This window comes from Rhipicephalus microplus, chromosome 8, assembly GCF_043290135.1.
Source record: "Rhipicephalus microplus isolate Deutch F79 chromosome 8, USDA_Rmic, whole genome shotgun sequence".
Taxonomy (NCBI): domain Eukaryota; kingdom Metazoa; phylum Arthropoda; class Arachnida; order Ixodida; family Ixodidae; genus Rhipicephalus; species Rhipicephalus microplus.
In genome coordinates, this window is record NC_134707.1 from 24589782 (window position 1) to 24616939 (window position 27158).

Sequence of the window (27158 nt, forward strand, 5' to 3'; positions counted from 1 at the left end):
TGTGATGATTTCGGGACGTAATACCCTAGACATTTTATTGTGCTTCGTTGCCTCTATATGACTGAACAAGGGCGTTATTCGCTGTACAACTTCTCAACTGACTTTCAGTATACCGTAACTGGTATAAGCTGCGAGGGATCGGGTGAATACTTACTGGTCAACATGTTCGCTCTTTCCTATAAACGTCCAATGCCATGGTACACGCCTTGTAACATTCGATGTAAAAAATGATGAAATCGGCGAACCTGGTAATTACCAGGTTTTCCTGATTGAAACATAATAATACCAAATCAACTTAATAATAAATATAGAAACCCATTACTCACCTTGTAAAAGAATTGGCAGGCTCTGGTATATGTACTTCATCATTGCAGACTCGTGCAGAACTCCAGCTCAACAAATAGGTATTTCATTTCATTTATTTTACCCTCAATCGCACATAGCTTTACAGAGGGGAGTGGGGTACAAGAAAATAATAAACTATGAACAAGAGACACATAGTGACATCAAAATAATAAAGATTACAAGACATGTAAATTGAATGTTAGGCAATACACTGGATGTATGTGTAAGTACCATCAGAAACATAGGGGAAACAGAATACAATAATATAAATGTACAATATACACTTCACGCGTCATCACGTAAGTACTGCTGTATTGTGGAAGAAAACAAGTCATGATTTGACATGGAAACCATGTCCGAGGGAAGGTGGTTCCAGTCTTTGGATGTGCGTTGGACGAAGGAATGATGAAAAGTGTTAGTGCGGCAGCTAATGACGTGTACCTTATGTTGATGATCTAAACGAGCTGAGTAATAGGCAGGAGTGGTAATGAACTGCGTTTTCAAAAGTGGATGATTGAATATCTTGTGAAAAAGTATGAGACGAGATGCTTTGCGACGTGATTCAAGTGACTGTAGTGAAAGGCTGTGTTTCATTGACGTAACACTGCTAGTGCGATGGTAGTTAGATAGAATGAAGCGTGCTGCGTTATTCTGTACCATTTCAAGCGAGTGAATCAAGTTCAGTTGAAAAGGATCCCAAATGGAGCATGCATATTCAAGTTTTGGATGAACTAGTGTTTTATACATAATTAGTTTCCCGGCTTGAGGAGCACGGCTAAAGTTGCGTCGTAGGTACCCTAGCATACGGTTGCTATTGTTAATAACATAGGTAATATGATGTTTCCAGTTCAAGTCAGATGTTATGTGAATCCCCAAGTATTTATACGAAGTTACAGACTCTAGATCAACGTCATTTAAGATGTAGTTAGCAGGGGGTCCGGTAGTTCGTGAGATACGCAAAACTTTACATGTGTTAGTATTGAGGTTCATGTGCCAAGTTCTACACCAGCTGGCAATATTATTAATGTCACTTTGCAAAGAACTAGCGTCAGAGTTAGATGAAATTTCTCGGTAAAAAAAGCAGTCATCGGCGAAAAGGTGAATCGAAGAAGTTACAACATCGGGTAAATCGTTAATATAAATAAGGAATAGTAAAGGGCCCAACACAGAACCCAGTGTTTCCTAAAGTTGACCCGAGGGAGCCCTGACACTGCGTTTGTTCAGCCACCGTGGGAATGATGGGTAGTATACGCATTTACCAGGTCATCGCACTTGGAGTCTGGAACGCATTTGTGGTTTTTTTAGTGATTTCGTTTCGTTTTAAAAAATGAACAGTTGTGGACTTCACGAGCCGATTAGAATTGGTGAACCTAAAGAGGTCAAAGTAGTGAAGTGTAACTGCGGAACATTTTCACCTTCGTCTTGCGGCAAAGCGAATTCGGGCTTCAAGAAGCCAAATTTTGCCGCAAAAACGAACACTAAGCAAGTCCGTGTACCATCATTCTCATACCCGCTGCAATGCTGCCCGTTGCAGCTCTCACAGACATTAGCATCCGAGTCCCCTCTGGTCTATATGTAGGAAACTCTGCCCATCTTGACTTCTGGGTGAATCAGACGTTACGTGAGCCTTCACTGGCTCATGTAGTAACCACCAAGGTGATGCCGCAGTGCAGTGAATCACGTGTCGTGACGTCACGCCTGCCACACTTGAGCTGCGACGGCTCAAAGTCTTTATCAAGGATCGAATGACTTTGGGATACAAAGAATAATAATGCCCCGGCTCTTGAGAAATAACTTCTTTAAATGTCGTTATTGCTAAAATAAAACCTTCTAGTCTTCTAGTCTTTCTATAGGAGCTTCGAAATTTTTGTTGACTGCACTGCTCTAATCACTCTTTAGCAGTCAGGCTACCTGAACAAGTGCTTCTGTGCGCAGTACGTAATCGTCAATAATTTATTTACAATGTAGTTCAGTATTTCGTGCTGCATTTACCCCAATTGGGGTCTACGTTCCCGCCGCTGGTGAATATATCGAGAAGAGAAAGTGACGCCGGCGTCAGTGTGAACTTTTGGTCGTAGCAGAAGCCCCGGAAGCAGGACTGTTCATCCGCACCGTACTCGTTCACCAGCTGAATGATCGACGCGACCGTTCCACCGATGCACACGAAAAGGCCGCACAGAATGGCTAATGCGAGGCAGATCTTCATTCTCGTGCTCAGGGGCCTGCGATAAAGATGAAGTTCGCTATCAGTACGTGAATTCGCTTTCATAGATAGATTTCAAAGATAGATAGATAGATAGATTTCAAAGATAGATAGATAGATAGATTTCAAAGATAGATAGATAGATAGATTTCAAAGATAGATAGATAGATAGATTTCAAAGATAGATAGATAGATAGATTTCAAAGATAGATAGATAGATAGATTTCAAAGATAGATAGATAGATAGATTTCAAAGATAGATAGATAGATAGATAGATTTCAAAGATAGACAGATAGACAGACAGACAGACAGACAGACAGACAGACAGACAGACAGACAGACAGACAGACAGACAGACAGACAGACAGACAGACAGACAGACAGACAGACAGACAGACAGACAGATAGATAGATTTCAAAGATAGATAGATAGATAGATAGATAGATTTCAAAGATAGATAGATAGATAGATAGATTTCAAAGATAGATAGATAGATAGATAGATAGATTTCAAAGACAGACAGACAGACAGACAGACAGACAGACAGACAGACAGACAGACAGACAGACAGACAGACAGACAGACAGACAGACAGACAGACAGACAGACAGACAGACAGACAGACAGACAGACAGACAGATAGATAGATAGATAGATAGATAGATAGATAGATAGATAGATAGATAGATAGATAGATAGATAGATAGATAGATAGATAGATAGATAGATAGATAGATAGATAGATAGATAGATAGATAGATAGATAGATAGATAGATAGATAGATAGATAGATAGATAGATAGATAGATAGATAGATAGATAGATAGATAGATAGATAGATAGATAGATAGATAGATAGATAGATAGATAGATAGATAGATACGCTCAGAGTCACTGATGTTTGCTAAGAAATGCTTCGCATTTAAAAGCCGTCGTTGACCTATGAAATACAGAAGGTGACCATCGGCGGCATCGACCACGTAACATTAGCATAATGCTATGCATAATGCATTACATTTTCATGGTCCTGCTCGGTGGAACAGTGGCTGGGATGCTCGGCTGCTGAGCCGAAGGTCACTAGCTCCATCCCAGCTATGGCGGTCGCATTTTGATTGAGGCAAAATAGTAGAGACTCATGTACTGTGCCGCGTTAGTGCTCGCTAATGAACACCAGATGATCGAGATTTCCAGAGCCCTCATTTACGGCGTCTCTCATAGTAATATCGTGCTTTTAGGCCTTATAACTTCAGATATTATTATCACATTACCATGTGATGTCGTCACTGGATCCCGCCAACGGGACGCTACAGATCTTCAACATTTGTGGCATCATAATGACAGCACCTTGTCATCGCTATGGCGTTAGAACATATTGTAATACGTGACATCGCCGATTGGCTTAAGATAGGCCCATCATGGAGGGTGTACGAAAAAAAAAAGAAATTGGTTAAGCACGCAAAGCTTGCAATGCCTCCGACCTAAAGGCAACGCTCAAGGACATTAGCAGTAGAATTGTTTTGGAAAAGAGGGTTTAGAAGTAAATACATTGACTCAGAACAAAAAAAAATGCCGTTTTTCTCTGAAACGTCTCAGACGATCACATAAGCGACCCTGTGATTTTTAATTCCCTGTTTACATGGTTATTTTCTTTATTTATCGAAAAAAAAGTGACGGAATGCGCCACCTTTAGTGAGGGCATATTCGGACAAGCTGTGAAGGTTTCTCCGAAAGAAACCGTCCTAGTTATGTATACATCAAGCACACCTTTTCTTTTACTCTATGCCCTCCTTTCGCAGCCACATCGTCATGTTCAAGGAAGCCTAAAGATAAGATGTGTGCGAATGACTACTTCAAGAAGCCACTAAGTCTCTTTGGGAGTGGCAAAGGCTACTTTAACATGAAAGATACATTTTGCCCTTTTTCAGTCGATCGTACCTACTCCACTCCCTTCCCCCCTCTTCTTGAGGTCCTTTCGCCTAGAACATGGCTTCTTTTTCGCCTCCTAGACTCGAAGCTCCCTGCAACTTCCGTCGATTCGCATTGCCTTTGGTTTCGCCAAACGTTTACCAAGATGCGATGTCGTGTAACGACGTCGTAACGTAGTAACACGTCATATGACGTCAAAAATGCGTCATCAACTTTTGCGTCACTCGTGCGCCCGCCACCGATGCCGACGATGGCGTACCACGTTTGATCAGGCATCATAGCATTGACGTTAAAATAGGAAGAGGTCAAAGTAGAATGTACAGCCGTGGTGACTGACTTCTCTGGCCACTGCTCCGATCCCTGGCACAGCTTGTAGTAGAACACGGGGGGCAGCAGGAACGCCACAGGGCAGAGCGCAAGGGACCCAACGAGTCCCATCAAGGGTCCTTCGTATGGCAGGGCCAGGGCAATTCCACCGGCGCACAAGGCTAGCGGAGCCGATATTCGGGCACGCCTCCAGGCCACGCCTGCACGAAGACATGCGCACCATTCTAAAAATTTAAGAATTCACAACCTAGTTTCACCCTCTTTTAAGTGCTTGATGAATTTCACTGTAGTTGTGTGATATTCTATCCAACATTTCATTGGGACAAAGTATGTGATGATCACGACTGACCATCTTCACAATTGAGTAAAAGGCAAGGGGGGAAAAAGCTAGACAGTTTGACCAGAACAAATGTGTAGGTGCTGCTCTACCTCAGCAAGAGGTGGGAGTAGAGGCTTGAAGGAAGTAAACAGAGATTAGCCTTTCACGGGAACGCAAACATTCTGAAGCCGTGCCTTTCAACTTCGGCATCAAGCTGTGCTGTTGACTGTAGCGTGCTTACTTGTTATCCCAAGAAGCCAGACTCGTTCACCAAAATGCGGCTGCAGGTTCAACAACAGTGCGAAACAAAGTGTTTCCTGTCCTGTTGTTGTACCCTAAAACATTTATGGTTGATTCCGTGCATGAAATGAGATGTTCTCTTATATATAATTGCTTACACGTAATAACAAGGCTGGTCACGACACCACTGTGACGTTACAACCTTAGACAACGTTCGATGGCAACTAATGACCGATTCTGTGGGTCTTATAAAGAAGCACATCACGTTTTAATGCATACAAATGGCCTAAGGTTTCAGATACTTCCTGACTGTGCAGAATAAAACACCCTGAGAGGCTATAAGTACCAGTTGCAATCGTATTAGGATATATTCAGGCATGGGGCTTGCATAATTTGAAATAAATATTGTTTAAACACAACCTGCAGTCTTATACAAAAGACCAAGACGACAAGAAAGTGACAAGAAAGTGGCAACCCTCTCTTCTCCGTCCTCTTTGAACAAAAAATGTTTTATGCCAGTGTCCATCATGAGTTCACGCATGTATTTCAGTCCCATATATGACTTTACTAAGTGTTTACTAATAGATGACTTAAAAATTTAGAGAACGCTTCATCGCCGGCAATCGAACACACGACCCCTTGCTCCACAGCGCATGGTGATAAATGACTCATGACTCAGCCACAAAGAGCACGTTCCAGAGCGCGCTAACGGCGAGCTCTTCATATTCACCACTTACCCTTTGGCGGCGCACACACCTCTGTGACTTTCCAGGGTGTCCTCGTTATCACAAGCAAGATGACGTAGAGAGTGCGTAGGGCATTCTTTGAAGGTCGTCAGCCCTCTCGCGGCAATGCTTGCGCACGTGCTTCCTGCCTATATATACCACATGTGTTTTGCTCTACCAGCCGTGGTCGCCCGTACGCGTGTCCTTCGGCGTGTTGAAGGTGGATTGTTAATCTAGTGCTTTATTCACGAAATTTCTGTTGAAGTTACAAAAAGCACGTAGGTCACTGAGCTTGCTCCAGCGGCCGCGTTTGATAAAGGAGTGGGCTGCACAAACACAAAGAAAAAATAACTGAGTAGCATGCTTTAAGAGTCCAGCTGTGACAATGCTTAGTATACGTGCTCGGCCTGTCTGTTCATTTAGAGTGTCCTTTATGATTGAGCAGCCCGATGAAAGTTTTGAGCTGCTTGCCATTACTAGCACGACATTCCAATTTGTAGCTATTTCACTCTATCATTCGTCCTTGCGGCAATACTGCGACTTTTTTCATGTGCTTGTTGAAGCCCCCCTTGGGTAGGGCTCACAATATGCGGTTTCCAGGTACATGCTAACAGCTAGAGCTACCAGCATGGTTACATCTTGATTAAGAGCGTTAGTCGTCGGGGTGGAGATCTACCACTATTGGCGTCTACGGAGGCCCATCGTTGTCAATTAGTGCGGTATATGATCAATCAACATCGTTAAAGATCTTGTATATTCACGATGAACGTTCAAATACTTTTGTGGAGACGCGTTTTATTTTCATACTATGCTGACTCCTAAGACCGAAGGTACAGCCATGTTTTTTTTTCTCTACTCTGTTGCTAGTTCGGAGCCCACTCCTTCACCCACGAAGGACTCCACACTTGGCATAGTGTTGAACTGTCTCTGATATACAGACTCATAGTGCACTAGAGGAAACTTTGCACTAGTGTATATGGGAGCTGCGAATAATGGGTATACATGGATTTGCCTAATTTGTGCTTTCTCGACTCCTTGTGGTTTCGAGCAATTTTGCACCGCTTTGCCTCAACACTAACTTTAGAAAATATTCAGCAGTCCCACATGACCACCATGACTCACTTGGGCTCGAAAATTCGAATTACCCGAGAACGTTCACGATGAGCTACTCTTTTCTTTGAAACCCAGGCAAGAACAAAACCATAAAGCAAGCCAAATTGTTTTTGAAGCCACAAACGTGACTGGGCAAATTGATGCACTAGTACCCATTATTCCCATGGCACCTGAGCGATGGCAGTGTCCCAGTTTTCTCTAGTGAATATTGTACGACGCTTTACGGGCTCAAAGTTGGACCCACTTTTCACCAAGGGAAGACGTCATCGTGTGGCGTCACACTTTTTTTACGTGACCATGCCGACACACATGTGGGCGCTGTGTGGCGCCGTGGTAGCGCTGCAGATGGTGTCATCATGACGTCATTTATGATCACGTGACTTTCATGATCATTTCTGTGTTTTTTTTAATTTGAATATGTTTATTTCACCATCAAAACTTAACGTGAAAGCCAAGGAGCCCGCGGTAAAAGCTATCTTTCGATACATTGACGCCAATGACGCGACGCTGACGTCAATGGTCAGCTTTTGCGCTTCTTGGGTCATCAAAGGGTTTTGCTTTCACAACGATATGATCCAACAGACTACTGGCAAAAATCATTGAGATTCAAGGAACAGCAGCAAGACACTCACGTTTTCCGTAATCCTCTACGCGGTCGTATTCTCCCAGTATGAGGTCGCTGAGGTTCGACACCTGCCCCATGCACGTCACAGTGAAGAAGTGGGCAGCGATCCGGACGTTTCGTGTGTTGAAGATCAGCACGACGTTTCCGTTGAACGGGTAAAGGACCGCATAGGCAGTTACGCCAACGATGAATAAAGCCAGCGTGCTCCCTGCAGGAAGTGCATCTCGCAGTTTAGAGAAAACGTAGAACATCGCTTGTGGCTACAGTCGACATTTCTACTAGTGTCTTCACAACAGCAACTACTTTCATGGGTTGCATGGATCCGAATACTTTCCTTCCTTTCTCTCAAACACGAAGGCTAGGTTGAAAAGAGAGAAGAAGCGAAAATTGAGAAAAAAGGTGGTGGAGAAAAAGAAGGACTACGGGTATATAAAAAATGGCTGTCCTATCCAATGGGCTGAGTAAGAAAGGAACGCATCAACAAACGATAGAAAACCAGGAACAGGTAGGGCGAGGGGCGTGACCTTAAGCCTAAACTTGGTTTCATATACCCCAAAAGCAGCTACCGCCATGAATGCAATGGACAATAAACGTACGAACTGAGTTTCCTCAGATTTAACACAGTTTATAGTGCCTCTTTAAATGCATACTTGGCTTTCCTTGACAGATGCCTAGGAAAAAGCTATCAACCTTTAATTATCCTGTTTCAACTGCGAAAAAAGTTTGCTTCCCTTTAATAGGTATCCAAAAACTGCCCGACATAGTTGTAGCATAATCAATTCTTCGCTTGACAGCGTTGTTAAAGAAAATGATATTAGGTCATTTGCAGCCTTTCAGAGATGTTACGCCTGTTTCCATTGCTTCTAAATATTTTGCGTATTCGGAAACACGTGTAGCAGCGAGCACCAGTTGCTTGAAATATCTCTTAAGAAAGTGTGCAGCCAGCCAGCCGATTTTAGTTCCCATGGGCATCGGGCTGAAACTCTTGGAGCTGACATCAAATCCACAGAGCACCAAGAATACCACCTGCATGTCTGAGAAGCAATAGATGCGCAATCTTGGGGAAGTGATTCTTAAATGAGAGAAAAGAGGATAAAAGTGGGCTCCGTAACTGTCTGCATCAGACTGCGACACCTCAACAGTGGCTCACGAGGGAAGGAGATAAGGAGGAATTAAAAAAGGATACAGTGAGAAGTAAAGATAAGACGGATAAAGATGGGGACGCGGTCGAAGGAGTCCGAGTATGGGGTACCACTCAGCGAGAGCTTCGCGACGTCAGGAGATGGTGGGGCGCGAGCCGATCGGCCAGAGCTGCGCTGTCGTCGGAGATCGCGGGGACACAACCGTTTGGCACGGAATACAGCCAGCGAGCATTTTGGGGGTTTATGAGATTGGTGATTGTAATTCCTGGCATTTTCTTGCGAAAACCATGATTTGATTAGCATTCAAGCCAACATGCTGGGCTGAGGGTGTTTCGAACACCTCTTGTTCAATGTGAACTGACAACGCACAGTAGAAGGGCCTCTAGCATTAGGCCTTCATCCCACTGGATCGAATCCTGGGCCTTCAATTCAGCAGCCGAGCTTCGTACATACTTCAACACTAAGCTGAACTATGGCATGCTAGGCTTCCCATCTACTCTGAAAATTCTTGAGGGAACGCAAGAGCTCAGAACGTGAAGACATCGAACAATAAGTTGAATGGCCTGAGGCTTTCGGCGAATACAGATTGGAACTTACAAGCAGTCCTTCAATTTCTAAAGATAATAGTCTTCCTTGGGATACTACAACGCAGACATTTCGGTCTATCCGTGTACCCGTGTGTCTGTCATTTTTCTGTCACTCAATTCGGAAGAATGATGAAGGTTTAACGCCTCCCTAAGTGACCAGCTACTTTTATTGTGGTTTTCACGTTAATTAACACTCATACTGGTATTGCAAATGAGAAAAATATTATTACGCATATGTTGGCGCAACGTCTGTACGGGGCCATTAGGCAGTGTGTAGCTATATTTCTAAAATGGATTGATACGTAATTATAAAGACCGCCGTGCTTATTACGTGGCGCTGACAATGCGACGCTATGACCAAAAAAAAAGGGGGGGTTTATTATATGATTCACCAAAACTACATGGTGCTGCCAACTACCAGTGACTTTGCGTTCTAGATAAACTTTGTTTCCTCAAATTACCACTAGATGGCTTCCATCGATTACGCAGTGCCTATCTGCCGGTTTGCTCGCGCATAACATCAAATACGCGTTTTATTCTCTCTCTCTCTCAAGGCAAATGACGGTCGTCTTTCGATGACCTTTGCCAACGAAGCACGTAGACACGCCGCCAATTTTTTCACAGTCTCAGTGGAATGAAAGGCACACACAGCCTATGTATACGTGCTTTCGTTTTTAAAGACGATTGTCTTTTTCGAGAACCTTCGACAGAAAAATTTTGGCCTTTCTTGATTGATATGTGAGGTTTAACGTCCCAAAACCACTATATGATTATGAGAGACGCCGTAGTAAAGGGCTCCGGAAATTTAGACCACCTGGGTTTCTTTAACGTGCACCCAAATCTGAGCACACGGGCCTAAATTTTGGCCTGTCTGTCTATACATTTGTCTGTTTGTCCGCCCTAACGATACCTCAAACGCACCAAACGGCCAACCCCATCCGCAGCGTCCACCAGTATTGCTGAAGGTTTTGCGCTTATAGTTGTGTGATTGTCAATTAAAAAGCAATTATTGCGCATATCTGAGGCGCCACAACAACGCTTTGATGTTTTCTATGCCTGCTTTTATGCTAGAAGGAGCACACACAAGTGATTCTAAGGAGTGTAGCGTTTAATCGTGCTGCGCTGACAGTGCAAGGCGATGCTAAAACAGGTGTTTCCAACGATTTGCTACGACGTCACGGTGGCGGCACGTGCCCGTCGCTTTGCATTCTACACCTGATCACCTCAGAGACTGGTGCGCATCTTTCTCCGCGGGCTGCACGCCTTTGTTTTCGAAGATAACTGCCAGATGACACTTGTATCTAACGTGCCTCGATGCGCTCGTTCGCCTCCGCTACACGCTCGAGGCATTCTAACGCGGCACCTGCAGAATATCATTCACCAATTTTCTTGCACAGAACATCAAATAAACGTTTCGTTCGCTCTTTCCAGACACAAGACTGTCGTCTTTCGACGACATTTGCGGTGTAACATGCAGATTTGGAACCAATCTTTGTTATGGGCGAAGATCCTTAGCGTGTGGATCGATCTCTCGAAGTTGTATGTTGTTTTCTGAATATAGACTGGAGAGAACTCTGGCGCTAGTGTCTATGGGAGCTCCCACGCATGGCGCTTCAGCGAGCATGGGCATTATGGGTAGCACATGGATTTCCCTAGTCTTCGTACTTTACGTTCCTTCTGGCTTCGCGTGGCTCGAAGCGGCTTTGTCACCGAACAACAATCGCCAAATGTGCAGTAGTTACGCTTCATCACCTTTAACTTTTAGGATCACCATTTTGAATGCGCTCACCATTTCAAATGCGAGCCACAAGTGCTGTTCGCCACCCTCCAGCACGAACACTAGGCAAATTTATGCGATACCCGAAATTCCCATGGTCTCCGAACGATCGCAGCTCCAGAGTCCCATCTAGTAAATTTTACGAAACTCTAAGGCCACTTCTCGTTAGTTTTAAGAATTACTAGATGGCAGTTGATTGATTTGTGGGGTTTAACGTCCCAAAACCACCATATGATTATGAGAGACGCCGTAGTGGAGGGCTCCGGAAATTTCGACGACCTGGGGTTCTTTAACGTGTGCCAAAATCTGAGTACACGGGCCTACAACATTTCCGCCTCCATCGTACTAGATGGCAGTGTGCGTATATGTCCTTCGGAATAGTATTACTAAATGGCACTAGGGGTTTTTGTATAGCTGACGATTGAAACAGTATGGGTGAAAGAAAGTCACAGTATATCCAAGGAGTGAATAATAATGTGTGGGACGAAGTGTCCTTCCTTTTGTCCACCCGTTCAATGCGTACTGTATTGGGTAGGAGTGGACGGACAGACGTACGGATGGACAGACTGACAGACAGACGTACGGATGGATAGACCGACAGACAGACGTACGGATGGATAGACCGACAGACAGACGTACGGATGGATAGACCGACAGACAGACGTACGGATGGATAGACCGACAGACAGACGTACGGATGGATAGACCGACAGACAGACGTACGGATGGATAGACCGACAGACAGACGTACGGATGGATAGACAGACAGACAGACAGACAGACAGACAGACAGACAGACAGACAGACAGAATCATGGATGGTCGCTTCACCCCACTCATCAGCATTTACTCCATGGATATTCTGTGAACTTTTTCAATTTTTACCGCGAACCACAACGAGACGCAGAGCTAAGCTGCCTTCACTCGCATGCGTTTGTACTTTCGCGCTTTTCGCATCGTGCAGACGCCATCCACGTTCTAACGCTTATAACGCTTACTTCTCCTCGTGCTTGAGGGGGAAGGGCCACAGCTGGCCCCATGCCAGTACAACGGTCACCAATCGCCGCGAGGATGAGACACTAGACAGATTTACTTGCGCGTCCGCAACAGCCATACGGACGCAGTCTGCCAGCCATTCGCAAAGGGAGGCTGCGGCCATACGCCTGCTGCTGACACGCAACTAAATCTGTCTCCTAAGCGCTTTAGCTCTAACATTAAATTTAACAAATTCATCAACCATGCTATGAGCTATTCTCAGCAAATCATGTGGCCGTCACGCGCACTCACTTACCAGCAACTCCGAAGGCAGCAGCCTTGGTGAAAGAAGGCGGTGCCTTCATGTCACGTCGAATGTTTGTGAATTCGCACACGCCGGCGAAATTGAAGGCCAAAATCCCGAGACTGACAAAGTATAGGGCGCTGGTAACGTCCTTGACGCCCTTGGACAGGCCAGAGACGTCCCCGATGAGAGAGCCGAGGTCGAACAGCTTTATGGTAAACATTGCCTCGCCGGTTCCTGCAGCCATCTTCTTGTTGCCCGCGATGCCAGTGAGCAACAGAATCATGAGCACCACAGCCACCGGCGTGTTTAGCACGCCGCACCTGCGTCCAAATTTGCCAACGCACACATTCAGTTTGTAAAGCTATTAGAAAGGTTAGCATATAGTTCAGAGACGCCATTTGCTGCACAAAAATTCTTTTTTTGCATGACTGGAAGACTTGACGGCGAAATTCATCACGTCTGCGCTATTTTGACAGCGGTACTGTCTCAATGCCATCATAAATTATTAGCAAATACTTAAAGTTACACTTAATTTCTGAATATTCAGCAACACTGGGTTATTCTGGGCTACTTTCAATAAATTTAAATCATATTCACCCATTTTAGAAATAGATTCAATTTGCTTCGTTCACATTTTCGTTGCTGTCAACCACTTATTCTTTCCCTTCACAGCATGTTAGTTGATTTACGCGTGTGCGACACAGGTAACTGTTATGCGTGCCTTTAGCATTTTTTTTGCATTGTGCGATCTTTCTATCTGTTCCTACTGACGCAGCTGGCCAAATTCAGTGTTTCATTAGGCCATTATCACTTTCGCCTTGACAACTATGGCTGACTTTCATCGACAGTTTGACTGACAAGCACTAGAGGTAGTTATACGTTCCAAGAAACTTGAAACATTGTGGTTACACCAGACCACAACAGAGTTTTGTCGCTACAACGCAGCGAAACAGGAACAACTTACATGAAAACCAACAAACAGTCAAGCCAAGGAAGGTACATTGAACTTCATTTGTAGTGCTTCAAATGTATTGCAATATTGATGACAAGAATTTAAAGAGAATTAGAACTCACCTTCTGGCTGGCTGAAAGCAAATCTGCAAGACTAGCGTTTTAGTCTGCTTCCATATCCGCCAGAGGTCACATGCTAAGTGACTCCACTTGTCAACGAAAGAGTTTCACAGTCGCCTTTAGAGATATGAGCAGCGCTGAGTAACGCTGCCACGTTGGCGTGCAGAGCAATACCAGATAAAATGGCGGGAGAACACCCTTGTCCATAGTTCAACTGGTAGAGCGTCAGGCCCATTATACGAAAGTCACAGGTACGATGCTTAAGGGTGGAAAGTTACTCTATCCTCCCCTTCAAGTTCATCGCATATAAACTATAATTGCTACAATACTGCTACAAGGCTGCTAATAACATCCCCTGTACCTTCATTGGCATCATCGGGTGCTTATGTTCAATTAAGTTGGGTCCAACAAAAAAGTAGCCCTAAAGCTCTCTTCCTCCTTAACAAAATAAGAGGCTGTTTCCGCCTTCGGACTCACCAGTATCGGCAGTAGGTTGCCGTGGTACCACTGGAGAGGACGAACAGCACTCCACAGCCAACAACGAATCCGCAGTATAAGTGTCCCCTTGGTACTGGCACTGGTAGGATGAGGGCCACGAAGTCAACCATAGTGGCCGACACGATCACAATGAGCACAGTCCAAAGTCCCACGACGCAGAGCAATCGCAGGGCACCCACAACCTTCCTGCACAAAGAGCGATATATAAGGGCGCAGTAATAGGCGATAGTCGGCTTGCTCCTAGAGTAAGCATCATAAGTGCCCAGAACTCTTTCGTTCCTAGATAGAACATCCTGTATGCCTAGGACTTTATTGGTCCTAGGCGAGGCACTCAGGTATCCAGCATTCTCTTGGTCGTAGGCAAAAGATTCAGGGTGCCTGTAGGACTCTTCGTCCTAGAAGAGACATCCGGAGTGTCTGGTACTCCCAATGCTCTAAGAAATAGATCTGCATGCCTAAAATTATCTTGATCTTAGGCAAGATATGAGGAGTGCCTGCTTTTTTTGGAACCAAAAGTAAGTAGTAAAGGACATGACAGGCTTCAATTCATTATGTAAGAGAGATTTGTCGTCAAGTAGAACCTTACGATAGCCCTGGTCCCACGGCTCTGTTCGCGATGTCCGAGTACTGCGTGTACCAGTGGAACCGGCGGTACTCCTCGTGGCGCTCTTCCAGCAGTTCGCAGCATGACTCGAGCACGCCCGCGCTAAAGACTGTGAGAACTCCGAACACCGGAAGCCAAAAGATGGCGCTCCATCCTGCAAACACATCATCGCACATTATGTTTGTCTCTGTCTCGTGCAGCGAGCGTTATAAGCTTATTGATCAATCTTGCATGAAAGGGACCTGTAACGTTTTAGAGAGGGGCCAAAAATGATATACAGTGCTAAAGCATGCAGCTGCTGCTGCTGAACTAGCTGCCCGAGATGAGCCTCCACACGACAAATGCCTTAATCCAGAAGCACGTGCCGTCGAAGCAGAAGTATTCGCCTCAACCTATCGCAGAAGGAAAACACCCAAACAGGGGCACTAAGTTGCACATTTGGTTTTATTAAAATGGTAAGTGAATCTTGAGCCAGTGAAACAATGAAGAAATCTAAGGTTCAGCTACCCTTCATAGCAATGTATTAATTTTCTTTGTTCATGTTTGACCGCCCGTCTTCCTTCAGGTCCTCCAGCGTTAACTCCACCGAAATAACCCGTTGCTTCGCCGATGCATTGTCTGAAGTGCGTGTGCAGTGCGCTCGCCTCGTAAATCAACTTGTTCCCATGCCTCAAACTCCATGGTTCACAAGCTACAAGACGGTGGTCGCTCTACTGAAGCTAAAGGGTTGCTTTTCTGCTGACACGACTTTTCAATACTTGCGTTGCCACGCAGCCTCCCAAAGTCTTTGATATTATAATATTGATAATAATACTACTTTATTAGAATTTAATAACAATAAAAATAATATAACTAATACTTTTAATATCGTTAATATATAGTAATATTATTATTAATAATATTTCTTGGGGTTTACCATCCTGAAACCACTGTATGATTCATCGTAAAACACTATACGATTATGAGAGACGCCATAGTGGAGGACTCCAGAAATTTAGACCATGTGGTGTTCTCTAACATGGACTGAAATCGCACACTACATGGGCCTATAGCATTTTGCCTCCATCAAAATGCGGCAGCCGTGGCCGGGATCGAACCATCGACCTTCGGGCGAGAGAATCGTTGGCGTAAGCTTTAGGTGTGTGTAATAGGACGTATATAGAGCGTGATATATCAAAAAAAGTTATGGACCATCTCTCCAAAGGAAGCCATGATGGAATGCGAGACAGCAGTGGTGCATACTCCGCTGACCCGGCTGAAACTGGTGTCGACGCGGCTGCTGGAAGAGTGGTTCAAAGAGAAACTCGGTGTAGCCTTTGCTCGAGTAAATGTTTTTTTTTTCGAAACGCAAAGACATGAGAGGCGGGTTAGGTTTTGTGTAAGTTCCATCACAGACAAATGAGCCAAAAGTGTTACCACTCGACGTGCGGTCGAGCATCGCGAGCGGTGGAGAGCGTGAAGCAAGAGGGAAGTGTGTGGTGAGCGGGTGGAGGAGCAACACCTAGGTGTGTCGGGAGGAGCCAGCTGCTGCGGCGGGTGAGGGACAGAGTGACGTCAACGCGCAGTTGCAACTTTACCTACTTTGCGTCGTTTCAACAACTGCGTTAGAGTGAACACGGTGCAGCGCAGTGGCACGGAGACACGGACGGAGAGCGTTACACAGGCTAGTCATAAAGATGCTTCGTATCTGAAACTTTGCTTCATGGTAGGTTACACCATAGATATAATTGTTGCAACCACCAACAGCTGTTTCTTAAGTTCCCATGGAGAACTTGCATAGGCAGTGGATCTAATATACATTGCTTATTCATGTGACGTCATCCACGTCTAGCGAATTTCATCTACGTGACTTTCCATACAACCTCACGTTCGTCTCGCGAGTTCCCAGTTGCACACTTCAACTTCTTGACAAATTGCAGCAAATATCTGACGCCATGTCGCTGCCAGCCGCCACAACATCGTGACTACAAGTAACATTTATTTTATATTATGTGTGGAATTTAAACAAACAGCGAAATAGTACTTGGGGTTGCAATGAAAAGCACTAAGATGCGTAAGTTATCGACAGGTGTGCCCCGCCATATATGGGCCGAAATGATGTCTATAAATATGCCAGGTTGGAGCACAAATATGGTGGGACGCGAACATTGCAAAATCGCGCTGCAGCTTTAATACATCGCATACTGCCTATTTATCAAGCGCGACGGGTCAATGACGTCGTTATCACACTTCAGCAAGTTACTCACTGCGCAATTACACTGCATTGACGTCATATAAACCACCATGTTAAATTTAGATATGTTAGGTGACGTCCCGTTCAAGCTATTTATTGGTGGCAGACCTAGTGAGTTGGCTCAGGGTGTAACTGGAAGTGGAAGAAACACGAACATGCTTCAACCAAACGCCTTACCTATCCATACGAAGGCAAAAGGGATCATCACCATTCCAGCACCAGTCAGATTGCCCGCCAGGGACGCTGCAGTCGCAGCTAGGCCTAGTGAAGCCGGCACCGCTGGAAGCACAGGGTCAGCCTTTTTATACTGCTGCCTGTACCACAGCTTGGTCTGCGTCCACCAGTCGCCTCCTTGAATAGGGGCCGCCGTTGTGAATCCAGGAGTCGACGGGGTGTTGAGGATGGTTGAAGGTGTGTCTCCGTAGCCCGGTGGTGGTGCGTACGCATGGCCATTCGCTACATGGACGTAGTGGGCAACATTTATACTTCCATAGGCGCTCTCGTGCAAGTGGCTGCATTAAAAACTTCGCTACTGAGCAGACAGGCAAATAAGTACATACAAACAACACGTTCATTCAGGCACCACAGCGCACTCTCTTTTATAACAAGGAGGGACATATTATGATATTTAAATAACAATTATTGAGGGATCAATGCAACGAATCATTGGTAGACGCCCTCTTCAACGCGTCTTGATATTCACTTTGGAGAAAAAAACTTGAGTGGGTGGAGGAAAAGAACGCATGTTCTGTTATTGCCAAGAATACGTACCTAAAGTTACGATAATTGCACCTCATGGTATAAACTTTAAAGAAAGGGAGCAGATTTAGTCAGATGATTCATTTTCTAGGCAGCGGTTGAGAAACATTGCAGAAAAAAACAGCCAATATGCCTAGGCTATAGAGACACCAGCTCCACTCAGTATCCTTTCTGCGCCTGCGCAACAACTGATCGCCACTTCTGTACCAGCAGACATTTCAGCAAGTTGGGCGTGTGCAAACCTTTTGTCTGCGTGATTCAAATGCGGCTTTATTGCGACAGATAAGTCCACGCTACTTTAGAAGTGTCTGATACTAGAACAGTAAAGATGGCACAGCTGAGTGTGTGATTTCAGTACCTGATCACAGAATGTGAAGTTTCTCTAGTGCGGTACGCGTTGTATCAGAGAGCGGTTGACTTTGCATCACGTATCTTGGTGTTTTCTCAATGTCAAGTTCACGAACGATAACGGTGGTCTCCGGTAGACAAGAATTCGGCCGCGATGTATGCCGAGATTACGTAATGGAAGAAACGTCACGGACGTGGTTTCGGTCTCGCGCTTACGAACTGGTTCAGGTTTCGAGCATGATCTACATGCCCATGCGCTATCTTTCCGGGGCAAAGTAGCATGTAGGTCAGGCATGAGAGTTAGGCCTGTCAAAGGTAATATAAGTTTTTCGTAACGTTCGTACATGACTTTAAAGTTGGACTCACGCCTTCCCTGGCTGGTAAATGAGTCAGGTTTATTATTACCTAAAAGAATAAGTGATTTCATAAGTGGCAGAGTAGAGAGGTATACAATTTATCTAGCTTTGTGTATGCTGCCTCGTAAAATGTTTTGAATATAACGTCACACAGTGCTCTTGTAAGTAACGTAACATTGTTTTTTTAATAATTATCTTGATAACAATAAACGGCGTTTACTTCCCAAAAACTACGATATGATTATGAAAGACACCGCTGTGGATGGCTTCAGAATTTTTGATCACATGATGTTTTTTTTTATGTGCACTGATATCGCACAAAACACGCGCGTCTTGCATTCACCTCCATCAAATGCTATAGCCGTAGTCAAGATTGAACCAGCGACTTTCATGTCAGTAGCCGAACATCCTAACCAATGATCCACTGTGGTGGCGCCTTTCTTTTTTGCCAGTGCCTCAGATTTTTGTGCGGCATGTATTACCAGTTTAACTTGTGAATATGCATAGTCATGTGGGATCGCAGTTGTAAGTGTACACATCTTATTCAGTGTATTTTGTACTGTTTAACTGCTTTGTTTGTTGATTGTTTCTGCGGCCTGAAAAATGGGGTCATTAGGCCTTGATATGATTTTTGTTCAGCGCCCTCAACATCAATTGTACGTGTGCTGAAACAAATTTCATTTGATTTGACTTGATTATTGGGAAGCTAATCACCATCACCTGTTGCCGTAGCACCTATCTTTAATTTATTGCGGGATGTCTATTTTTACAAGACCCAACATGACCAATAGGCGTGTGCGCTAAAGCTAGAGGGCGTATCCTGAGCTAGAGTACGCAGCCATTACTACATGATGCTGAGAGAGGTCGTTGCATTTGATCTTCTCGTGATCACTGTACATTTTTATTGAAGAATCTGTTCTCAGTTGCCGTAAAACAAATAATCAAAAGGTATGCGCTTATTAAAAAGTATTTATTTGTCAGCCTATCGATCGAAGACTGATTTAAGCTCGGTCACCGATCGAAACGTGGGCGCATACGCACAACTGAAGAAACTTTTGGCGCGATTGAACAAAGACACAAAGCACAAAAGTACAACACGTATGGGCGTCAACTTCCAACAAATTTTGCTCAGCAGTGGAAAGAAGATTTCGTAGCTAAGAAAAAACACACGAACGTGGAATTCACAGTTTTTCTTAACGAGGAACCACATCGTGTTGCTGAGAAGTCTAATCTTGTTTATCTTGAAGAAATCGAAAGGTCATGGTCTGTGCACGCTTCTCTTTTTTTGTTTATTTAATACGCCTCTGTTACTTTTCGGTCTTTTGTTTTGCTCTGCCTATAAACTCGGCTTGAGTGAACTTGGCTAGCACCCACACAACTTGAAATGCATTGTCATCACGCTGTGAAAACGATATTACCGCTAATGTGCTTTATTCTGGAGTGCCGCAAGGCTTTGGTGACATATTTCTGTCACGGAAATAACACCTAAAATTTCGCACGATCAGATGGCAAAAGAAAAAACAAGTTACGTCCACGGAAGTCGAACACAGCACCTCTCGGTATGGAAGAACAGATGCCGGGCTACTGCGCCAGTGTTGCAAAATCTGAAAGCTTTACAAGCACGCGTTTCATGTGTCGCATTTTCCTCTCAAAAAAGTCCCTGTCGGCGGGATGCTGTTGCCCTATCGGAGTGATAAAATGAACTAACACATCAGGACCATGGCCTCCGCGATTAGCTCCGGCCACAATTCATTTCTACCAGTCCGTCTTATTTGGCGTGTTTCCAATAGGAGGCGTGGCGACTTGAGCACACCATGAAGTGGTGTCTCAGCTCAATCGTCTTTATTGAAGCATCGCTCCACTCATGTCACCCATATATAGAAAAAATAGGTCTACGACGCCCACCTGCCTCACCTGTTTGTAACACCGCTTGGCCCGCTTGCGCACGCCACACGAAAAATCATGGCCGAGCTAAAGGACCAACCTGACGCGTGTTTCGTTTACCTATAGTTCGGTCGTGGTGTTTCATAACTTTTTAACATGCCACAGAATTTCAATCTTATTTTAAGTTCTGCGTTCAATCAGCAACGCTCTTCTGGTTTTACACAACTTCTCATTACGCCTTCACCATGAAGTGCTCCAGCTGCCACAACGGTCCGTCTAATCGCACATTTTACTTTCATGATATGTGAAACCTTATGAGCCATACTTTTTTGTGTTTTTTGTTTTTTCGGTGTTGCATGGCCATATCATTGAGACGCTGCTCAGTTTGGTTTGTAGATCATTCTTTCCACCTTAATGTCATAAGGTACACAACTGCCGACGTGTACTCCGTAAACACACTCTCTCGCTTTGTCGAACATATCGTCTGCTTTGTACTCACCATGGCGCACTCGGCAGAGAATAAACATGGCGCTGACACAGCGACACAGATCCCATGACGGGATTCTGTCTCTCTGAGATTGTGTGATATAGCCTAATATAAGACACCACCTGCCCCGGCTTCATTTTTTCTTTCCTTTTTTCTGTTTTTTCTGGCCATCGTCTTTGTGCGTGTTATGTGCTTCAAGTTGGTCTCACAAACACTTGAAATGAAATCTGAAGAGTCTTCAACTTCCCTTATCTGGCTGCGCTGCGACGCTGACTTTCACTTGATGAACGCGCAGTTTTTTAAGGAGTAGTTTTAAGCAGGTGGTTACAAAGCTTCTTTTGAAAACCTGTGAAGCAGCGCTTTCAGGACCATAAACACATTATCAACTTCAGGCTTTCATCACTCATAAAATTTTACCCAACTTCAACAACTGTCGGCTATGACCGCAAGTTTCATGCGCAACAAGCAGGGATTTGCATCGGTTCCTTAATAGAACAGATATGAAGGTTATGTGTTCTTATGTCTTATCGAAAAGCGGGTTATCATCAGCTTTTGTGATGGTCCCGTAGTCAAGGTATACAATTAAAATGATGATTTAATGGTTGTGACAAATTCAAGTACTCGGGCACTTGGCGCAGTTGCAGAGAAGGCTTTATTTGTTGTTCTTCAAGAAAAGTTAGCTCTTCTGATTTCTCAAGAAGCAGAAGGGCTAAGATTCACATCCGAGCTGCCGCACGAAGCTACATTACAATTTATAGAAGTGAAAGTTTTGTTCACTCCCGGAGCGCACCTTTTTAGAGCATAAAATCCCGTAGTAAAGATTTCATATTACCTAGGTAAACTGTTCATTCGAAAATTATAAAAACGATCATTGTGATTGAGAACATAAAAAGCGCTTTTCGAAAATAGTACGTTCATAAAGTGACAGCCAGCGTCGAAGCACAGCTCAGCTTGATAAGGAAAGCTTAAAAGCCCCTCAGATTTGATTTCAAGTGCTTGTGAGGCTGTCTTGAAACCTACGACATTCGCAAAGACAATGCCCAGAGAAAAATGCAAAGAATAAACAATGCTGGTGCGACACTTTCCTTTTAGTCATGCTACATCGCAAAATCTCAAAAAGGTGGTATACCGTTATGGTGTCTATATTGCAATGGCAGCATCGTGCAAACAACTCTCCGTGGTGTGCGCCACGAGGAGCAGAAAGACGAAGTTGTGTTCCGCAAAGTATGCGACTAAATCTACCAAGCATGGATGGCTTGGCAGTTGCGTACCTTATATCCTGCTGAGTTACGGAAAGTAATAGATAGGCCGAAGCAGGCAGTGCTTCAACGATGGGGCCAGATAACACCCTCTGAATGTAAAAATGGTTTCGGTGGCCTGACGGAAACTCAGGGCAGGGTGTGTATATGCTAACCCAATTTCACTTATGGTAAGCTTATAACCAGAAAAAAATAAAAGATCAAGAGAAGTAACTGAGGCCTATGACATAAAGCAAAGGTGTGATGCCTTCGTCAGCACGGCTTCACTATCCCTTCAAGATAAAGAGGTGCGTTTTCTCCGCAACTCGTCGTGAAGTTTTTTGTTAACAAAAATTGTGATATGAGAAGAGTTCATGTCTTGGTTTGTAGCTGCTATGAAATCATATTGCTATTCTTAAATAATATTTAATAAAAGATGACAACTGTTTTGTTTATTGTGCCATGTGTCTTCGTTTAATTTGCGCCAAAAGTGTCGTAAGTCATGATCCAGTACGAACTAGTCTAAATCAAGGTTCTGCAAGAATAAACAATTTTTTACGCGTATACTAAGCGTGCACGAGAAATACAAGAGCATGACCAGGTGAAACGTGGACACCACGGACAGCCGTCGTTCAACAACAATCATATCTTGAAGCCTTCATTTCCCCCTGATAGTCTGTCTTGTGTAGACGTATTTTGTTTCGATGATTAGTCTTGGTGGATGCGGTAAGAGAACAATGGATATGGTAGAATGGAACTAGGTGAAGCGACAACACCTGACTTCCTTTTTATCTAATCGCATGGTAACTAATAAAGTATTATTGATAATATTAATAGTAATAATAATTTATTATATCCAACATATTCTTTGTGACTGCCTTGAGTATAGTATACAACGACTATGCCTTCGCAAGGAACTCAGCAAATTAGATAATCAACTTCTGTCGGAGGAAATAATTGTACAACATCGACAAGATGCAACTTCACAGAAGAAGGCCCTCAAAGCGCTTCTGCACTTCTTTCGATTGACCGGCCTTTCTGAACGGTTGTAGCCAGAACGCCCTTTTTCTGTGTTTTCTCGGTTTTTCATGAGTGCACGTGCATTTTTTTTCCTCTCTTTATCTACCCCTTCTCTCTTGCCCCTATCCCCCCCCCATGCTGGGTAGAAAACCGGATGTCAATATCTGGTTGATCTCCTGGCCTTCCTTTTCTCTCTATATATCTCTCTCTTAACTTACTAGATTTTACGTGCCAAAACCACGTTGTTATTCGAGTTACGCCGTAATAAATAGTACAGAATCACTTCGACCACCCAAGATTTTCTAACTTGCACAGCTTAGCATAAATTCACTTAATTTTCAAAACTATTAGCTTGTTGCGTTTTCTTCTTCCTTTCGTTTATTTATTAGGTTTTTAATCCATGTTTTACAAGTTTGTTTTTTTTAAACATGCCTATCTGAACGTATTCAGCTGGTAAAACAATATTATTCTTAGGATAGTTTACTGTTCATTTCATGGCTGATCCCCCTTGGTGGTTTGCGCCAGGCTTCTAAAGGCCAACCAACCAACAAACTATGTGACCACATGGGTCTAATTTGCATTTACCCTCCGTATATTCCATTACTTCAAAGACACAAACAAAATATACTTACATGCCGGAGGCACTTGCTCCATCCGAAATCTATTCTCCGATCTGTCGCCGGGATAGCTCATCGTCACTTCTGTACCAGCGGCTCCTCAGACGAGGTTTGCGAGTGCGAACTTATCGCCTCTTGTAGTGCCAAGAATGGCTTTATCGAACCGTTCCGTTATCTCGGAGTGTTCGGTTCTTGAATTCTGCAAACGCGTGCGATATGAGAACAAGGAAAAAAAAGCAAATATCGCATGGCGCGGCGTCTGAGCTTGATCTGTATGGATGGGATTACGTGAAGAATTCTTTCGTGAAGTGCTTATTGCACAACGGTAGGTAGTGTTATATTGAGGCCTGTCTTTACTTTGTGATAGCAATATCAAGTGTGATAAATCATAACAAAACATACCAGTTCAGAGGGTGCAGGCATGACCAATAGAGATAAGCAGTGCGGAAGGAAGCTATGAGGTAGCATTTCATGTACAAAAGCCAAGCGGCTTTCGCCAGCTGAAGAGATTGATTGATTGATTGATTGATTGATTGAGTGATTGATTGATTGATTGATTGATATGTGGGGTTTAACGTCCCAAAACCACCATATGATTATGACAGACGCCATAGTGGAGGGATCCGCCAATTTCGACAGCTGAAGAGTGCTAATAAATAGCGAATGAGAAGCCAGAGGTGATAGTTGCTCGTCAAACAAGATACAATAGACCAACTTTGATATTACGACACTCACGGGCCCATAAAGAAGTATTGAGGTATTCTGGGGTCGCTATATCTAATAAGCGTGATTCCTTTGAAGTTACATTGACAATCGGCAGTTGTACCAGTACTCCAGCTGTATCTATTTCCAGAATGTTGTTTCTCGATAAAATCTGGCACCTATCCCAGGCTACTTTAAAAGCAAAAACTTCAATTCCCTATCTCCCCGAATTGCATCCGTTACGTGCGGTCACACACTTCAAATGAGGCCCCGCCGATCTAAGAGCAGCGTGCTGCAGACTTGCACGGTTTCCACTTTACGTTTGAACATGCGATGCCTGAAAATCCTCGACGTGGTAAATTTCAAATTTGTGTAGGTCGGTCGGCCCATGTGGGTTCGGCCGTACAGTGGTGATCGAGTCTGATCTACTGACTCATCGAGCAGACACGGACATTTGAATAAACACAAACAAGCATTTAAGTAAGGTAAGAACATGAGCGAAAGATAGTAAAAATGAACTGAGTGGACATATAAAAACAGAAATTCACGTCATGAAAAAAAGAACAACAGAACTAACCATGCTCTAAAAGAATATTACAAGTACAAACATACACAACGCGAATTGTTAACAAAATGAGTGTATATGAAGAGAAAGAACAGAAAAACAAGAAGAAACATTACCAAAAAAAAGATGCTGCTCTCGAATCTCGACTTCTCGTGCGACGCAGTACACTCTAAAACAATATTGAAAAATGTGGGTTATTAAAAACGCGGTAGCAAAAAAAATTAATTACAATAAGAAGTTTCATACGGACCAGGACAGTGCTCGTGTCTTCCGTGTCCTTCTTGTCTCTGTGTTGTTTTGTTTTCGCGCTATAACTATCGTCATGCCATACCAACTAGCCCGAGCTGCCACACCTGCTCTTGGGTCACGTAAGGGGAGTCGACGGGTTGCCGCTGAAGGACCCGCCGGCTTGGCATGCGACGATGGTGCCCGGTGTTGCACACGTCTCAATGCGTTGCGCGAAACACTCCGTACTCGTCGCCTTCTCGAGACTCGTGGCGCCGACGACAGCCTTCTTCGCTTGTGCAATGTCAACTTCCGATTCCGATGCAGTCACATTTTTTCGGGGCGCAGGCATCCCCCTCAATCCCCTGCAAGTATTTTTTTGTTTAACACATGCGTGTTCGGTACTGGTGTAGATAAGACACGGCGGAGCCCGTCACCGAGTGCTGGTTAGTCGCCGGAAGTTGTCTTGCCCAACCCGAAGTCGACCTTGCTTGGATGAAGAGACGCGAGGGCAAGAATCGCAACACTCTGTTGAAATAAATTTTTTTCTTCTCCTTCTCCAGTCGTTTGTGGCATGCGCCAAATGATGTCGTCTCGTCCTAACAAATTATGCCTCGCTTTATTAGAACACTTATTTCTCTGCCACCTTCAGCTGCGTTTCCCATGTTTTTGTTACTCCGACAATCGACTTTAACAAAATTCTTCCTATTACTTGTGAACGTTGCCTGGCTTTCAAACTTCAGTCTTTGCCAGCGCTCTGTCTCGTACAGCTTATGACGGTAAATTCATTTATAGCAGGTAAATGTGCATCATACTGTTTCCAGCGTTCACAGTCCGTTTCATATATGCGTAATCTAATGCACACAATATACAAGGGGAAGTCCAGGTTCCCAGCCTGAACTTCCCCCTGTATCAGGATTGATTGATTGATTGATTGATTGATTGATTGATTGATTGATTGATTGATTGATTGATTGATTGATTGATTGATTGATTGATTGATTTGTGAGGTTTAACGGCCGAAAACCACCATATGATTATGAGACACGCCGTAGCGGAGGGCTCTGGAAATTTCGACCACCTGTGTTTCTTTAACGTGCACCCAAATCTGAGCACACGGGTTTACAACAATTCCGCCTCTATCGGAAATGCAGCCGCCGCTGCCGGGATTCGAACCCGCGACCTGACGGTCAGCAGCCGAGTACCTTAGCCACTAGATCACCACGGCGGGGCTCCCCCTGTATTAGGGTCGCCAGGTTTGGCTTCTAGGGTCTGTAGTACCAGAAAAAAAAAAGCACTTTGGCGACTTGGCTACTCTTTGATTCTTTTCATCTTTCTTCAATGTAAAGAAAGTTAGTAATATTTGGCAAAGTTGTAGCCGCTGCCGCACGACCCTGTGGTTGAAAAACATTGCAGCAAATGATTGTTTCCATGTTCCATATTTGAATGGGGCTCTTTAGATAGGGTACACAAAATAAAAGGCTTTTCGATACATGCATGGAAACGATTTTTCATGGGGATCGTTCAGCAGACCACCTATTGTTGAACGGAGGTTCAAGTAATTGAATGGGAAGACGACCATCGAAAGCTCATCGCTTTTGGGGCACCCTCCACTCATTGACAGAAAACGAATATTTGGTGAATGGCTTGTGCCCTTCCTTAGGATTTGGTACGCAATCGTACTTAAGAGCAATAATTGCTGCACACAAGCCTCGCACACCATCACAAGTCAAATCAAACGTGTTACAGACGGGTCCACTGTTCACAGAAAATGTTGTTTTTTTTAATAATAATGCGTCCAGAAATCAACCTGCATTTCAGATTCCTGCTGACTCTCCAGCACCCACGCTTATTCTTGTTTGCATAGAAATTTACATACCACTTTAGCGAATCTGCCACTCGCTTATTAGGTTTCGCGCGTGTGTGTGTGAAGTTCTAA

At 44.1% G+C, this 27158-nt stretch overlaps 1 protein-coding gene across 3 annotated transcripts; it reads right to left on the minus strand.

The window, feature by feature from the left end:
* Positions 1-401: 401 nt before the first annotated feature.
* LOC119164281 (uncharacterized) lies at positions 402-25515 on the minus strand. Of its 3 annotated transcripts, XM_075871320.1 has the most exons (10): positions 25245-25510; positions 25111-25163; positions 23743-23926; positions 17196-17474; positions 14768-14939; positions 14161-14367; positions 12622-12932; positions 7833-8033; positions 4814-5003; positions 402-2567 (listed from the first exon to the last, which is right to left on the minus strand). In XM_075871320.1, exons 3-10 carry the CDS (start codon positions 23801-23803, stop codon positions 2315-2317), a joined length of 1674 nt encoding a protein of 557 aa, XP_075727435.1. In that variant the 5' UTR covers positions 23804-23926; positions 25111-25163; positions 25245-25510; the 3' UTR covers positions 402-2314. The 3 variants fall into 3 exon arrangements, with proteins under 3 accessions (XP_075727435.1, XP_075727436.1, XP_075727437.1); XM_075871321.1 differs by lacking the exon at positions 7833-8033 and having other exon boundaries at positions 25245-25515; XM_075871322.1 differs by lacking the exon at positions 4814-5003 and having other exon boundaries at positions 2432-2567; positions 25245-25511.
* Positions 25516-27158: the final 1643 nt, after the last annotated feature.

What these genes read in the sequence shown, in the direction of transcription:
- LOC119164281 (XM_075871320.1), bottom strand. Translation starts at nt 23,803, where the DNA reads ATGAGCTATCCCGGCGACAGATCGGAGAATAGATTTCGGATGGAGCAA. An exon ending in TTTTGCCTTCGTATGGATAG is followed by an intron (nt 14,940 to 17,195) that starts GTAAGGCGTTTG and finishes ATGTGTTTGCAG; the next exon opens with GATGGAGCGCCATCTTTTGG. An exon ending in GCAACCTACTGCCGATACTG is followed by an intron (nt 12,933 to 14,160) that starts GTGAGTCCGAAG and finishes ATTTGGACGCAG; the next exon opens with GTGCGGCGTGCTAAACACGC.